Source organism: Dasypus novemcinctus, chromosome 24 (assembly GCF_030445035.2).
Source record: "Dasypus novemcinctus isolate mDasNov1 chromosome 24, mDasNov1.1.hap2, whole genome shotgun sequence".
Taxonomy (NCBI): domain Eukaryota; kingdom Metazoa; phylum Chordata; class Mammalia; order Cingulata; family Dasypodidae; genus Dasypus; species Dasypus novemcinctus.
In genome coordinates this window covers 3,847,990-3,863,935 of record NC_080696.1, presented here as the reverse complement: position 1 = coordinate 3,863,935, position 15,946 = coordinate 3,847,990, and the positions used below count along the sequence as shown (strand labels likewise).

The 15,946-nt window shown below is 57.3% G+C and overlaps 1 protein-coding gene across 1 annotated transcript in view; it reads right to left on the bottom strand.

Moving 5' to 3' along the window:
• Positions 1-3,691: 3,691 nt before the first annotated feature.
• CDS2 (CDP-diacylglycerol synthase 2) overlaps positions 3,692-15,946 on the bottom strand; it is a 72,021-nt gene continuing 59,766 nt past the window's right edge. The window contains exons 7-13 of the mRNA XM_058287516.2: positions 15,349-15,431; positions 10,492-10,579; positions 9,934-10,002; positions 9,198-9,350; positions 7,774-7,893; positions 7,370-7,473; positions 3,692-7,132 (exon numbers count right to left, since the gene is read on the bottom strand). Of these exons, the coding sequence (XP_058143499.1) occupies positions 7,000-7,132; positions 7,370-7,473; positions 7,774-7,893; positions 9,198-9,350; positions 9,934-10,002; positions 10,492-10,579; positions 15,349-15,431 (750 nt within the window). The 3' untranslated portion in view covers positions 3,692-6,999. The remainder of the gene's footprint in view (positions 7,133-7,369; positions 7,474-7,773; positions 7,894-9,197; positions 9,351-9,933; positions 10,003-10,491; positions 10,580-15,348; positions 15,432-15,946) is intronic.

The window sequence follows — 15,946 nt, the reverse complement described above, 5'->3', positions numbered from 1 at the left end:
GATGGAGGAGACTGTTGCTATGGGGGGAGGAGTCGGGTAAGGGGGGTGGGGGGTATATGGGACCTCATATTTTTTTAATGTAATACTAAAAAAAAAAGACAAAAAAACAACAACAATGAGCAGACAAGCGCAAAAAGCAAAAAACAATGAGCAAACGGACAAGGGAGCCATCGGGGATGGTTTCTATGCCAAGCCCAGACCATGCGCCTGGACTGGCCACCCAGGCAGGCATCCTGTGTGCATGTCCCACCCCATTAAGAAGCTTCTACCTAAAGCACGGAAGGCAGGGCAGGGTTTCGGAGGAGGCAGCTCAGCCCAGCTGCAGTGGAGGGGGGATTAGAAGAGGGACGGGGCGGCAGGGGGACAGCGGGTGCGTGGGCCTCCTGGGACGGGGCCTGGACCGGAGGCCGGCAGCCGGTTAGGAGGTGGAAGGCATCGTGGCTACCGGCTGGGTCACGTCTGGTCACCCTTATCGCGGGGCGGCGGGGGTCACGGGGCACTGGGCTAGGTGCAGGGCTGGGGCTTGGCCAGCACACAGGGGCCTGAGGCAGCCAGACACACAGCTGGGGGCAGACTTGGGGTCGGCCCTTGGTACGGGAGCTCTGAGCGTGACGGGACACGAGGAGAGAGGGGCCGTGGAGCTCGGCCACCGAGGGGCAGGCTGGGGGTCCCCAGGAAGGCAGGAGAAGCAGCCCAGGCGCCAAGGAGGAAAGGCGGAAAGGTGGGGGTCGGCCATGCCCGCCTCCAGCCTCCCGCCCCCCCACCCCACTCCACCCAGCTCCCCCGGGAAAACCCACGCGCTACCTGGAACTCCAGACGTGCTTGTCCGTCTGTTGAACACGCAGGTACACAGTGTCCAGGGGTCCGGGGCCCGCCCACGCTTCAGGAGGTGGACGGCCCCGCGGGGCTGCGTCTCCACCGCCCCGGAAGGCTCTAACGGCAACTCGAGTTAGAACACGGGGCAAGCATTGACTCCCGACGGCAGCCACAGACCCCCGGACAGGCATTCCCAGCCCCGCGGCCAAGTCCCCTCTGCCACCCACCCCTGCCCCACGCCCGCAGGACACGCGGCGGCCCTCAGCACCCGCCCCCCAGCACCCACGTGCCCCGCCCCACCCCAATCCCCCGCCCCCGCATGCCCCGCCCCCAGCACCCACGTGCCGCGCCTGCCCCCCAGCACCTGTGCCCCACCCCACCCCACATCCCCCGCCCCCAGTACCCAAGTGCCCCTCCCCCAGCACCCACCCCCAGCGGCCACCCCCGTGGCTTCCCAGCCTGGGCTTCCTCTGACAACCACACATCACTGCGCTTGGCCCTCGCTCAGGGACTGCCAGGCCCCCCTCGCCGTCACCCACGGTCACCCAGCCACGGGCGGGGAGCAGCGCGGCCACACACGGGCACCAGCGCCCCTGCTGCCCAGCACACCGAGGCCCGAGGCCCGAGTGCCCCCGTCCTGCCCGGCCAGGCCGCCTGGCCCCTCCCTGGTGGTGTCTGTGCAAAGCCACAGCGCCGGCCTTGGGGCAGCTGGAAGTGGCGAGGGGGAGGACGTGGGCAGGGACTTCCCTGGGGACAGCCACAGGGGCCTCGCAGCTGGACTCTGCACGACGTACGGGGACGCCGGGGCGGCCAGGCCCCCCGAGCTCCAGGCCCGGCAGCACCCCCCACCTGGCCGCGCCCCAGGCAACAGGCCGGCCCAGAGGCAGCTCTGAAGACCCTCCGCCGGCTTGGCACGTCCTGCCCGGTGGGCTGGCGGCCCCGCGCCACCCGCCCCCGCCCCGCTGGGACCCTCGCGTCCCCTGAAGACGCCTGCTGCGGGGACTGCGGCAGGCTGAGCTGCACAGGGACCCTGGACCGGGCCCCTGCTCCTCCCTGCCACGCTCGGGGTGCCACCGGGCAAGGCCGGGGGTCCCTCCCCAGGCCGCCCGCAGGCGAGGTGGGGGCGGCAGAAGGGTAGGCCCTGGCACCGGCCTGGGCGCAGAGCCCAGGCTCCCTGCTGCCAGGCCTTCTGGACAGGGCGACGCGGCAAGACCCTGCAGGGGAGGCGGGGCTCGTTTCCAGATGCAGGCACCCTCGCTGTGGGCACGGCGGGGGCAGCCAGGAATCCAGCGCCCGACACCCACTGGCCTGGGCTAAACTTCCAGCTGAGTCCACGGGGCGCCCACCACTTACTGAGCGCATGCGTGTGCCAGGCCCTGTGCCAAGGGCTCACGGGCATTATCCCATGACACCCTGACCGCCACCCGCACACCCGGGGCGCGTGGCTAGTGAGGGCCCGGCGGGAGCGGGACTGCGGCCCCAAGCCCCCGACCACCGCTCCCAGCCCTGACCAAGGCGCCTCAGCTTCCGCCCGGCAGAGTGGGGGTCAGGACACCTGACGAGACTGGTTTCTGGCTTACGAGGGCGAGGCAGCGCCGAGCCAGGCACCCAGTGAGCGCCGTGTCACTGCTGAACACGGTGACACACTCACCGGCTCGAGAAAGGAGGGCAGACAGGCCTGCAGCAGCGCAGCGGAGGGACGGGGCTTCCAGGCGCCCGTCGGGCCAGGCTTGGGCTTCTCGCATTCCGCCCCTCTGCCCCCGAAGTCGTGGCCGCCCTAAAGCCCCGCGCTGCACCTCCGATCTCGACTTCCCAAACCGCCCCCAAGCCGAGGCTCTGCCTAGGGAAACAGGTGCAGTACGAGGCCACATCCCAGGCCAGGCGAGGGCCGGGTGGCCGTAGGCACAGGGCCACCCACCGTGAGCCCAGCACGGCTGGCCCGACCGGACCGGGGCGCGCAGGACCCTTCAAGCGGGCACACAGCCGAGACTGCAGGGGGGGGTTCCAGGAGGGCGCCCAGGTGAGGCCCCTTCATCAGCGTGCGCCCAACTCCCAGCTCCCTACACAGGTCGGCCCCAACAGGGGAAACCGAGTCAGGAAGTGGGAGCTGTTGGTCCTCTTAAACCCTGGAAGCTGGGCGAGTGGGTGGAGGGTGGTAAGGGGAAGGGAAGTGGGCTGCGTCCAAGACGAGGGCGGACAGTGGGCGCTCTGCCCAGGAAGCGGCGCACTGCTGGGACCTGGGGGCCTGGGGGCCTCTTCTGAGCCCGGGACCAGACCAGCCGTCCAGGGCCACTGGCTGGCGGCGCGTCCACGACGGGCACCTGGATAGCTGCGTCTGCGGGCGCTGCCTCCGCTGACCGTGCTACAACAGGACCTGAAGCGAGGGCCTGGTCATGAAGCTCCCTCCCCACGCCCCACGGCGACAAGCAGGCGAGCACGAGCAGCTCCAAGGCCATTGCGATTTCGCAGCAGGCAGGGACGGCCTCGAGGAGCGATGCCACCTCCCCGCTGGGAATAAGCCCCGCGAGCTGAGAAAGCGCCCCGCACCCAAGCCTCGGGGCCAAGCGGACTTCCCCAGAAGCCTCGCCACTCTCTGCCCCAAGTCACTCGCATCCTCCCTCATCCCCCTCCACCCACAGGAGGAAGGGCCTGGAGCCCTCTGGGAGCGCAGCATCATCCTCAAGACGGGAATTCAGAGATCCCAGGGTCAGCCCCAAGCGCCCAGGCTACTCACCCAAGGCAGGCTCGATTCACAGGGTCTGCAAAGTCTCCCTTAAGATACATATATATTCTGGAATCTTGCATAATTTAGGTCAAGTGAGGAGAAAAGCCCAGTGTGGGATGCTACTATAAAAATGGTTTCAAAGTCCACCTGTGTGGTTAAAAGTTTTATTTCATGTCTTCTAAAATCAGATTAGTTGCAAGCACACATATGCAATTGTACAGCACTAAGAGTAAATATTTTAAATTTCTCTCCCCGTCCCCCCCACCCAGTTGTCAGCTCTCTGTGTCCATTCGCTGTGTGTTCTTCTGTGTCTGCTTGTATTCTTGTCGGCGGCACCGGGAATCTGTGTTTCTTTTTGTTGTGTCATCTTGCTGCACCAGCTCTCCATGTGTGCAGCGCCACTCCTGAGCCGGATGTATTTTTTTCACACAGGGCAGTTCTCCTTACAGGGTGCACTCCTTGAGCGTGGGGCTCCCCTACACAGGGGACACCCCTGTGTAGCACGGCACTCCTTGCGCACATTAGCACTGCTCGTGAGCCAGCTCCACATGGGTCAGGAGGCCTGGGGTTTGAACTGCGGACCTCCCATGTGGTAGATGGACACTCTCTCAGCTGAGTCAAATCTGCTTGCCATAGAGAAGATATCTTAAATGCAGGTACACCATGGAAACTCAAATGCCCAAGGTAGGGAACAGAATGGACAAGGAAAAAAAGAGTAAACCAAGCCAAGCAGCCCGGGCTGCCTTGGAGGGGCTCCGCCCGGAGAGTGGGGAAGGGGGCGGCACGCCCACACCAAGGGAAGACCAGGTCAGGCGGCTGCGGGTATTCCCGGCCTACGGGACCCCTTGCTCTCCCTCTCGTTTCACCAGGTATGTGGCCAGAGCGACTGAAGCTCCAGCTGGACTACAGGTCAGGCCTCCTGAGTTTGAGAAAAGAGATGCCGTGACCTTTTAGGTGCACTCAGGCCACTTCCCCAGGCCATGGGTGGGAGAGGCCCTGGCCTCATCCAGCGGCCAGCACAGGGACGAGGGCGTCTCGACTCCACCACAGGGCTGAGGTGGCCTGGCCCTTCTCTGCCCTCAGCTTCCCCACGGTGCCAAGAACCCAGCACCTCGGAAGGCTGCTGTTAGCCCGCACACGGCGCAAACGAGGGACACGACCCTGTGGACGGGAGAGCATGGCGTTTATGAGCTCGAAAGCAGGCACAGGCGACGGCAGTGGGCTCACGAGGCAGGGCACACGCACAGCTTCGACTGTTTCACGTTTTATTTGCGGGGGGGAAAGGACCTGAAGCCAATCAGGCCAATCAGTAAGAGTGACACAGCACACGTGAGTCACCCCTCACAGGGCATCTCTAAGTGAAACGTCTGAAAGACATAACCAGGGGATGCAGGCAACGTGCTGTACACACACAGGGCCACAGGGTGGCGCTGGAGCCCCGGCCCTGGCACTGGAAACACCTTAGTTCAGAAATCCCCGGGGACCCAGGAGAAAACCAGGCGAGGGCTGGCCTTTCTGGGGGAGGACCCAGTGGCTCCCCACCTCCACCTCCACCTCCAATTCCAGTTCCCAGGAGCCGCTCCCACAGGGCCCTGCGCGGCAATCGCACAGGCAGTCCTCCTCGAAGGCGGGTGCCGGCGGGGGCCCACCCTGCGGCAGCTCGGGGCCCACCAGGCACCCTGTGCGTCGGGCCTGGGGCTCCACGCCCCTTCTCCAACTAGAGGACACCGGGAGCGGGCGGAGCTCCGTGGGCGAGCACCTGCTTCCCATGGACGAGGACCTGGGCTCAAGCCCCAGAACGTCCTAAAAAAAAATAATAAAGAAAAAAGAAAACCACCCGTTTCCTCACCTCTGAGCTGGTGTCTTGGGACGAGCGTTTAGGAAGGCCCGAGGCCCCCGCCCTGGCAGGACAGAGCCCAAGACCCGCACGGCCTCCGGGCAGGCACCTGCTCGGCCAGAACCAGCAAAGGCTGCGCGAGGGCCCGCCCAGGGGCACACGGCTTGCACGAAGCCCCGTGTGAGAACAGTCTCTTTCCAAGAGGGTCTTGGACCTCAAAGAAAAGCCACTAGACTGCAACGGAAGCAGAAGCGGAGGAGAAAGAAGGTATTGCAACCGCTGCGCAGACGCCCTGCAGCCACCTGTGGGCGCAAGCCTCTGCGTACGCTGCGGGGCCTGCACTCGCTGAGCCCCCAGAGCTCGGGCGACTGCAGCACAGCCCACGAGTGCCAGGCTTCCGCCTCCACGGGCACCGGCAGCCCCGCGGCTCAGAGCACCCAGCACAGCACCCAGTGCTTCTACACGTGACTGACTTGTCTTCCCAAAGTCAGTCTCACTCCTGGAATTAGGGAAGAAACAATAAATCACAGTTTACAAAAAAAGGTCCCCCCGTAAAATAGTGAAACACAAACTACCTTTAAACTGGTCACAGTATATAAAAAGTATACATTTAATCTTCAGAGTATTCAACTTCTCATCAAGTTAGGTTTGCCACAGTTTTAAGCAGGACTTGGTGGTGAAAGGGTAGTCATGGTACAATTGAAACCACTATAAGAAATAAGGGATTTTTAAACACAGACACACGGACACACACCTGACATATGCAACACAGCAGCTAATGGTGGGCGGGACAAAGGGTGCGCAGACCGGAAGCTACTTCCCCTGCCCCCCGCCTCCTGGGAGTGCTCCCGGGAAAAGCCGCAGCAAGTCTGCCGCTCCCACGTCAACAGCCGCCTGCCTGAAACCAGTCGGCGGGCTGCCCCTCGGAGGACACCTGAGCCTAGATATGCAGGGAGAGCTCGCTTACGGGACAGCCGACTGCCTGCATGTGAAATAGTACAGTGTTCTTTTTTTCCAGGAAATTATAATTTTTCGTGCTTTCAAAAACGGAAACCTTCCTTCAGCCTGTGATAAAATAAGGTGAAACGAAGTCATAAAGCAGGGCTTACATGCTGCAGAATACGGGTGCAGGTAAAATGCTTCTGATCAACATGCCTCATCCCTCCAGCCTAGCAGAAGGCAACCTCCCAAAGCCACCAGGCAAGGGTTCCCGAGAAGCCGGCAGGTGACAGCTGTCCAGGGCAGCAGTCGGCCACGCCGCGCACTGTCCACTCGGGCAGGTTCCCCTGCCCCTGCTGAGCCCAGAACCGTTCCCCTGGCGGCGCTGGAACCACCAAGCAGACGCTCCCACGCTGGGGGACACCGTCTTCTGGGTCATCAGTGTTTGTTTAAAAAGCCCAAACGGTTTTATCCCGTGACATCTTTCTAACTCAAAGCCATCGTTTACTCACTTAACCCAAATCATAAACACAGACTGTATATACAGGTTTTTTTAAAAACTCACAATGAAAAATCACTATTAAAAAAAAAAGTGAGCGGTCGCCTTGTCGTCATCTAGGCCACAGCCGCCGGGCTCGGCCTGGAAACCTCCGCTGCTCGGTCCTGCGCCGGCTCTCCGGCCCTACTCGTCCTCCGCAGCGGCCGCGAGCATCCCCTTGTCCATCAGGTGAGCCTTGAGCGTGTTGAAGATGTGCAGCTGCTGGTCCGGCCGCAGGGTGAGGAACTGCTGGATCAGCTTGCTCGGGTTGGGGCCCCTGGAACAGAGTGGGGGGCACGGCCGTGGGCGGGAGCCCCCTCCTCCAGGCCCGGCTGTCCCGGCACTGCCCCCCTGGGCTCCCTGTGCTAATAGCGGGCAGTGAGGCACGGGGAGCCCCTCCCTGAAAGCCGCACCCATGTCTGGAACGCTTTTTTACTTCAACTTCGAAATGCGACAATTCTAGAATGTCCTCAGACTGAGAATCCCCCTTGGTCCCGCCGCGGCAGCGCCATACCTGATGAAGCTGGCGATGTAGACGTTGACGAAAGTGGCCATCAGGTACTGGCAGTCAAAGCGGTCCATGATGCCCCCGTGGCCGGGAATGGTGTTGGCAAAGTCCTGGCGGCGGCAGGACTGTGAGCCTGGGCAGCCGGCGGCCAAGGCCAGCCTGACCGTCCCGCCCCACGCCCAGCTACCGCCTCCAGGAGCCGAGGTCAAGGGAAAGGGGAGTGCCGGGCAAGACAGGACACGGCCCTTCCGCAGAAAAGTGCGTGAACACCAACTGAAACCTCAGCCTGAGCATCTGACGCCCCAGGTCCCGGCACAGGCCAGGAAGAGCACAGGCCAGGAGTCAGGGCTGAGGGCGGAGAGGGACCCGGGGGGAGCGACAACGACAACACGGAAGGGTGGTTCTCCTACTTTGATCTTAAAGGCTCGTTTGAATCCACTTGCAAAGAACCCCCCGAAGGGGCCGATGAGCGAGGCGAAGGTGGAGAGGGCGATACTGTGGATCTGGAACGGGTACATCCGGACTGTTCTCTAAGAAGAATACAACGAAGCGAGTCGGGACGCCGCAAGCCCAGCCGACGACGCAGTAACACAGATAGCTGCTCCGAAGCTAACTTGATTTTTTTTTTAATTAGTAAGAAGCGTGAGAATGGATTTTTTTCATTTTGTAATTTGGTAATTCTGTGTTCAATCTGTTGTTTTGGTTGAAACGTATGAAGAAAGTCCAGCTTTATAGAGATTACAGATATGCAGCTGATAAAAGACTATTTTAGCCGGCATTTCAGATCACTGTGGGTATTCTTTGACACTACTCCAACACCTGACAAGCGGAAGTTAATTCAGGTGCACTGTGGAATCCGAAACCCCTCAGTGAACCTTCTGCTGTCCCGCTGACACCAGCCTGCTCAGCCCTCTGAATGGAGCTTTACCCAAGGTTACTGAACACAGTACTCTGGGTATTTGGAAAATACTGGTTCACTGAGTTCCATACATCTCCCAATTAGAGATTGGTAGTGGAAAAAAAAATTCACTACACAATGTCAAAAAAAAATTATGTTAATATCACCACAGGTTTCATGAGGAAGTCTTTAACTATTAGGAAGCTGTCAAGCTCAAAGTGGCAGATACAAGTTTCCTAAAATTCTATTTCCCATTTGAATGCCAAACGTATCACTGGCAGCAAGTACTATCAGTTGTGTTCCTCGGTGGGAAGGCTTACTTCACGCATTTTCAAGACAATGTCGGCCAGCCACCCACGTGTGAATAACCATGGCTTGTCAGTTGTTTTCAAGTAAAAACTATGCTCCTAGAAAAAAGCTGGCTCAGCCCCCAACTCACATGGCTGTGCAGGTGCTTCTCCTTAGCCAAGCACCTACCTGCACACGTGTCAGGGCACGTTATAAAGGCTGTCCATTCTGGTATCCAAAATATCATAAAGGTGAGTATTCAAGAGTCAAGACTTAATAAAATTAGTAAGACACTCTTAAATGGGGCTGCTTTCTTTTAACAAATGCTTTTTTTTTTTTTACTGCAAGTGTGTGGCATGAAGAATCTGGCGACTCCCACTACAGCTGGAGGCGCTACCTGGCCTGCGCTAAGGTGCCAGCGGCTTCGCCCACCAGGTCCCAAAAGGTCTCCCCTCCGGCCCTCACCACGAAATGACCCCAACAGTGACCTCCGTCCTGGGGAGGGAGGGAGCCAGTGTCCATGTGTGGTGGTTGTTTTCAAACAGGGGAAGGCCGAGCAGCGGCAGGGGTGCCCTCCCTGGTTGTGTCCCCACGAGGCCCCGGGCCGCTCCCGCGCTGGCCACGAGGCCCAGCTCCACCTGACCGTACCCAGCCGGTGGCCGCCTGGAGCCCCCCGGGAAGGCCGTAGTCCTGCAGGCGGAACAGGTCGGAGGGCGCACAGTCCACAGTGAAGCTGTTGGTGTCGCTGCTGTACTCCACGGGGCAGACGAAGCATCTGTACCCAGACATCACGTAGGACAGCTGAGGACGAAGGACATAGCAGAGGGGCAGGTCCAGCCGGCCTGGACGGGCCACAGGCCGCCTGCGCCGTCAGGGGCGCGTCTTCACGTGTGCGCCTCGCGTCGCACCTGAGCACGAGGCACGCCACGCGCACGTGCGCACTCGCCCCTACGCCAGGCCTACGGGACCCGGGGAAGACTTGACGGATCCTGCACTCAGGACCCTACTCAGCGGTAACGGCGGGGAGCGGCCCAGTGAGGGCGGCCAGCCAGGAAGGGGCAGGTGGAGAAGGCCGAGACCCCAAGAGGAGACAGGCTGGCGGGAGGGCTGGAAGCAGGAGAGAGTGCTCCCTCCGGGAGCGGGCACAGCCCCACCCCAACCTCGCCCTGACCCTGCGAGAACGCTGCCCGCTGAGGGCATCCTGCCCACCGAGGCACGAGAGGGGGCACCGACGCCCGCACCCTGCTCTTCAGCTGCCAAGACCCTCGCCTGATGCCCGGAGGGCCAGAACAGCCGGGGACGGGTGGCTGTCGTGCGGGCCCCTGCACGCAGGCCGCCACCCAGCAGGACGGGGCCTGCCTTGGGGTCAGGAGCCAGCACCTACCAGAAGGCCGAACACCACGGTGGCGAAGAAGCCGCCGATGAAACCTTCCCAGGTCTTCTTCGGGGACAGCTGTGGACAGAGGGCAGGCGCTCAGCCAGAGGGCACGGCCGCGCCGGCTCCAGAGCCCGCCTCGTAGCAGAGCCTCTGCTGGGGCGCACGGGCCCGCCCTCCTCCTGAAAGGCCCCCAGCGTGGGCTCCTGGCCCCTCTCTAACCCCACGGTTTTCTGTGTTTCAGCTGGTCGTGCAAATATTTTAAGTATGTTTTAGAAACAGTACACTAATTAAACGACAACATTCAAATCTAGACCAAAGCCCCCAAACGCGCCTCTACAATCTGCAGAAATGTTTCCTTTACGAGCTCTTCTTCCCTAGGAGTGGTTGGCGACGTTCTCTTTTGGCCTCCAGCTCCAGTGAGCCGAGCCTTTCGCCAAGATGACGTGAAGACGTGGCCACCGTCCATGCCAGCTGGGCGTCCCCTCTGCTTCCCAGGCTGGCGCGCTGGTCCGTGGGAAGTGCCACCTTTCCCCGCCACGCCTCACTTTAGAGTAATCTACTGACCTTGATGAGCGGGGTCCGACCAAAGAAAAAGCCGAACATGTAGGCCATGATGTCGTTACAGATCACACAGGAGATGGGGACAATGAACCTAGTCGGCAAAGCAAAGGAAGGGTCAACCCAACACGGCACCTCGAAAGCCCCAGAACAACCCCAGATGCAGACCCTAGCACCAAAATAACCCCCAAGTACTTGAGGTCTATTAGGAAATAAGTAACAAAAAATAAAATAGGGAAGTGGATGTGGCTCAAGCAGTTGGGTACCTGCCTACCACAAGGGAGGTCCCGGGATCAGTTCCTGGTGCTTCCTAAAGACAAGAGTGCGAGCTGATGCAATGAGATGATGCAACAGAGAGACACAACAAGGAAACACAATGAGAGATACAACAAGCGGGGAGTGGAGGTGGCTCAAGCCATCAGGCACCTCCCTCCCACATGGGAGGTCCCAGTTCGGTTCCCAGTGTCTCCTAAAAAAAAAGATGAGCACACAACGAACAGACACCAAGAGCAGACAGCAAATGCAAACAATGGGGTGGGCGTAGAAATAAATCTTAAAAAAAACAAACAAAAGCCAAACCTATCACCTAATACCTGGCGCACAGCAGAACTGAAATGTTTACTGGATGAGTACTAATTAATGGAGCTAACATTCTGCAATGTCTTCTGTTCTTTTTACATTATAAAATTATATGTGTGTATTATACAAATTCAAACTGTAATGAAAAAGTAAGTTTTCCTTCTTCCCCCACCTGTTACCAAAAATAACTGCTTTAATCATTTTTTTCTTCTTCTAGTAGAATCTAACCTAAACACATTGCATGTCTATGACCTGATTGGCTTGCTCTTATGTCTGTATCACTAGCCTAACGAGCCGTACCTTTCTCTGGACGCACTGACAGCAAACCACCTGCTCAGCTACCTTCGCTCAGCCGCCCCTGCTCACCCGTCACCCCACCAGGGAAAGGGGTGCTTTCAGCACCTGTGCCCCCTCCCTCCTCTCTTCACTCCCACTCTTTCGTTCATTTTTTTGTTCTTCTATTACTGCTTAACATAAGAGACCTGATCTCGACTTCCTGGCCCGTCACTTTCGGCAGGATTTTCTGAGACTCTCCCCGTCGACCTGGGTCTGGCAGCTCTGGGGAGGGAGGAAGCTGGTTTCCATGCCTGCTGAAGGAGGGCTTGAGCACGTGTCCTCTCCTTACCGCGTTCGCCACTCTCCTTACCGCGTCTGCCTCCCAACTCCCTGTGACACTGTTTCCTTTGTCAAAGCTTCCATGCGTGTCCTCTGCTCTATTCTCTGTACTCTCTCCTATCTAGGCTGATTCTGAAAATCAGTACCTTGAGTTTTTAACATTCTTCACCGCAAAACCAGAGGCTATGCTTGGCTCTAAGGATGAGGGCTTCATCTGTGACACTCCAAGAGCGGGGGAAGGCCCTGGCACCTCCCCGCGTCCTTGCAGCCGTTTTGAACGTAACATGCCTAGAGCCAGCATCACAGGGGCAGTCTGGGATCTCCTATGCCTTTGCCTATTCTCCTGGCATCCTGCTGATTTCGAGCAAGGCAGACAGAGCTCCTGCTGAAACCGCCTCTGCATGTCTGGAACACCACCTACGCGGCAGTAACGCATTCTTGTTTGGACACTGCCAGATTCTGGTGCTACCCCCTTGAATATCAGAACGAAGTCTCTGTGATCGTAAAGCAGCCCGTGGCCACTCCTGCTCCCTTTATGCTCATGGCACATGGTGTTAGGCAGGAAGGGTCGGCTAGAGCCAGCGTCACCCGATCTGACCCTGGTTCCCTTTCCAGGGGGGAGTTCTTTGGTTTCCCAAGCTCTCCTGTCGTTACTGGCCTCCTCGAATTTTCTTGTGATTTTTACTGGTTTACACTTGCCAGGAATCATGAAACTTTTCTCTAGGGTTTCAAACTCATTGCGCCATGCTGCACCCTGACTGATGGCATGTTTCGGTCTAGAACGGGGCTCTTGAGGTGAGGGCCCCAGCCAGCATCGGCACGTGGGGGCGTCCAGAGACACAGACACTCAGGCCCCCGCCCAGGCCTGTGGAGTCAGGACTCGGGGTGGGCCCAGCACACCTTTTCAGCCACTGTAGCAGTTTGATATTATTGATGAATTCCAAAAAGACACATTGGATTATGTTTGTAAACTGGTCTTTCCCTCTGGGCATATTAGAGTGTACTGGATTCAGAGGTTTCACTTTTACTTGACTAAATAATGCTTAAGGGTTTGAATGTGCCACATCAGTAGGCTGTTGCGTCCCCGCCCCCTTGGTGGGACTCACAGAGAAACTGCACTGCAGAGAGGGGAGATTGGAGTTTTTGAGCTGGAGCACCAGGAGGTAAGCACACAGAGGACTTGGTTGTGAGGAAAGAGAAAAGGCCCCAGGGAGAGAAACAAGCCGTTCATCCAAGAGTCTACAGCTGGCCTTGTGGAGGTAACAGAGCAGCTGAGCCTGGAGAGAGGCAAGCCCTGGGAAGAGAGGAACCCAGGAAACCTGAACTCTTGGCAGACATTGACAGCCATCTTGCCCCAACACGTGGCAAAAAACTTTAGTGAGGGAAGTAATTCATCTTTTATGGCCTGGTAACTGCAAGCTTCTACCCCAGATAACTACCCTTTATTTTAAAAATAACCAATTTCTGGTATTTTGCATCAGCACCCCTTTGGCTGACTAATAGAAAACTTGGTACCGAGGAGTGGGGAAGTGCTTTTGCAATTGCCAAAATGGTAGAATAGTTTTATAAATGGGTAAAGGGTCTTTTTTGGAGGAATTGTGAGATGCTTGATAGAAAAGGCCGAAATTTCTTTGCAGAGACTGTTGGTAGGAATATGGACACTAAAGAGACTTATGATGCCTTAGAAGTGAATGATAAAACTATTATTGGAAACTGGAAGAAAGGTAATGCACGTTTTAAAGTTGCAGAGAACTTAGCAAGATTAACTCCTGGTGTTTTATGGAAGGCAGAATTTGAAAATGGCAAGTCTGGGCATTTAGCTGAAGAACCTTCCAAAGTCAACTCGGAGAATGCGGCTTGGCTTCTGCTTGCAGCTTTCGGCAAAATGCTAGACAAGTGGCATAAGCTGAGAACTGCAACTGTTGGGCACAAAGGAAACAGAAACTGATTCTGGAAAGTCCAAGCCTCCAGAAATCAAGCTCCCAAATGATAGTGCCCCACTGGAGGACTTAACTAAACTTGGAACTTGTAAATCAGGATTGAAGATGCAGTTTTCTCAGAAAGACTTGTGGAAAAGTCTTACTGTCTGATGGCTTGGACCCCTGCTTCCTGCATGCGAAACCAACAAGCTTTTTGAGAGAACTGTATGAACAAAACCATTGTCAGCTTGGACTAAAAGGGACATGGAGAGGAGAGACTGAAGGAGAAACAGCTGTAAGAGGAAAACCATGGAAGCTGAGATCTGGAATTGAGACATCGCCTTGGACCAAGAGAGGAACCCCACCCATGTGTACAGAGAGGGTGAATCTGCCCCAGCAGTTGAAGAGGGTGGATGTTCCCACCTGATGTTCAGAGAGTTTTGCCGCCCCAGGGTAGAGAGGGTGGAGCACGTTCCCCAAGGACTGGGCGGTGAAGGTCAGCACCCCACAGGTCTGAGAGGGGTGCGCCTGCGCCCGTGGATTAGGGAAGGCCAGGTGGTCAAGTCGTTGCTCTAACAGGGTCGAGCCTGTGTGCCAAAGGTTAGGCAGGATGTTGCTTGCACCTCACTGTAGTAGGGGGGTGAGTCTCTAACCCAAAGATTGGGTGAAGTGAAGTCACCCCAACAGATGCCTGATGAGGGTAGAGCCAAGAAAATGGCTGTTGGGCAAGCCTGTGGAAAAAGGTGGGTCCCCATGTGGCCCCAAGGAGAAGAAACCATCATCTTAAGAATGACTCTCAGGCTTTGACATCTACTGAGCATGTCCTGCAGATTTACTGAACTTCAGAGGAGCCATGACTCATGTTTCCCTCCCAAATTCTACTTATGGTAATGAAAATGTTTAGCCTTTGTTTATCCATTTGTGTACTGGAAGCAGAAAAAATGTTTTGTAAATTTTTAGAGATCTACAGCCAGACAGGACTTTGCCCCAAAACAAACCATATTTCTTTAAATTGATTGTGATAGGATGTTGTACTTTCATTGTTACTGATTTAACATTCTTGAATATTGTAATGTCTTTTTGGAATTCAGAGGGTGGAGTATAGCAGTTTGATATTACTGATGAATTTCAAAAAGAAATATTGGATTATGTTTGTAAACTGGTCTTTTCCTCTGGGTTCAGAGGTTTTACTTTTATTTGCTTAAATAATGATTAAGGCTTTGATTGGACCTTGGTGGGCAGAGACTCACAGAGAAACTGCACCACAGAGAAGGGAGGTTGGAGATTTTGAGCCCCAGGAAGTAAACACACAGAGGAACTTGGTTACGAGGAACGAAAAAAGGCCCTGGAAGAGAAACAAGCAGTTCACCTAATAGTGTACATCTGGCCTTGTGGAGAGAGCACAGCAGCTGAGCCCAGAGAGAGGCAAGTCCCAGGAAGAGAGGAGCCCAGGAAGCCTGAGCCCTGGCAGACGTCGGCAGCCACCTTGCTCCAACACGTGGCAATAGACTTTGGTGAGGGAAGGAACTTATGCTTTATGGCCTGGTATCTGCAAGCTCCTACCCCAAATAAATACGCTTTATAAAAACCAACGATTTCTGGTATTTTGCATCAGCGCCCCTTTGCTGACTAATACAGCATGCCTTCAGGGGTCCTGCTGCAGCCCGAGGAGGGACAGCAGGGCTGGGAGCCTGATCTGCACGGGGAAGCACCACTAAAGCACCAGGAAAAGCCCTCGAGCGCCACTCACCAGATCATTCCTTCAAACAGGTTGTGGATAATGAGATGTGACTGGGTCACAACGATCAGCAACGTTACGTGAGTCCAGCCGAACTGCACGAGAAGGAAGGAAGGGTCAGCTCTGCCTATCAGTGTGCTTGAGAGCAACCGCAAAGGGCAGTCAGTACCAAGGAGAAAGCCGCTAAGACACAGGCAGGAAGAGCAGCTGCGCCAGCGCCGCTGGGCTGAGGAGGTACGCAGCAGGGCTCTGGAGCCACGCTCTGTGCCCCAGCCAGACGCCCCGTCCAAAGCACCCCGCGGCCCCGGAGGACAGCACACCCGCTCCCACGGGCGCCCCTCCGTGCTCACGTCCCGTTTTCTCAGCAAGCCTTTACTGGGTGCTGGGCGCAGGGAGGAGGGGAGCGCACAGGGAGGAGGGGAGCGCTCAGGGAAGAGGTGAGAGCCAGGTGACCTGAGGCAGGCTGTCACTGGGCAGCCCCTGGAGCCGCGCCTGCAGCCCGCCTTCAGGCCCAGGAAGGCTGTGTGGGCTGACGGGGATGGCGCCCAGAACCCAAGCGAGCGCTCTTCCCCAGGCTCTGGTGCCAGGTGACGGGGAACGGCTGTGCTCC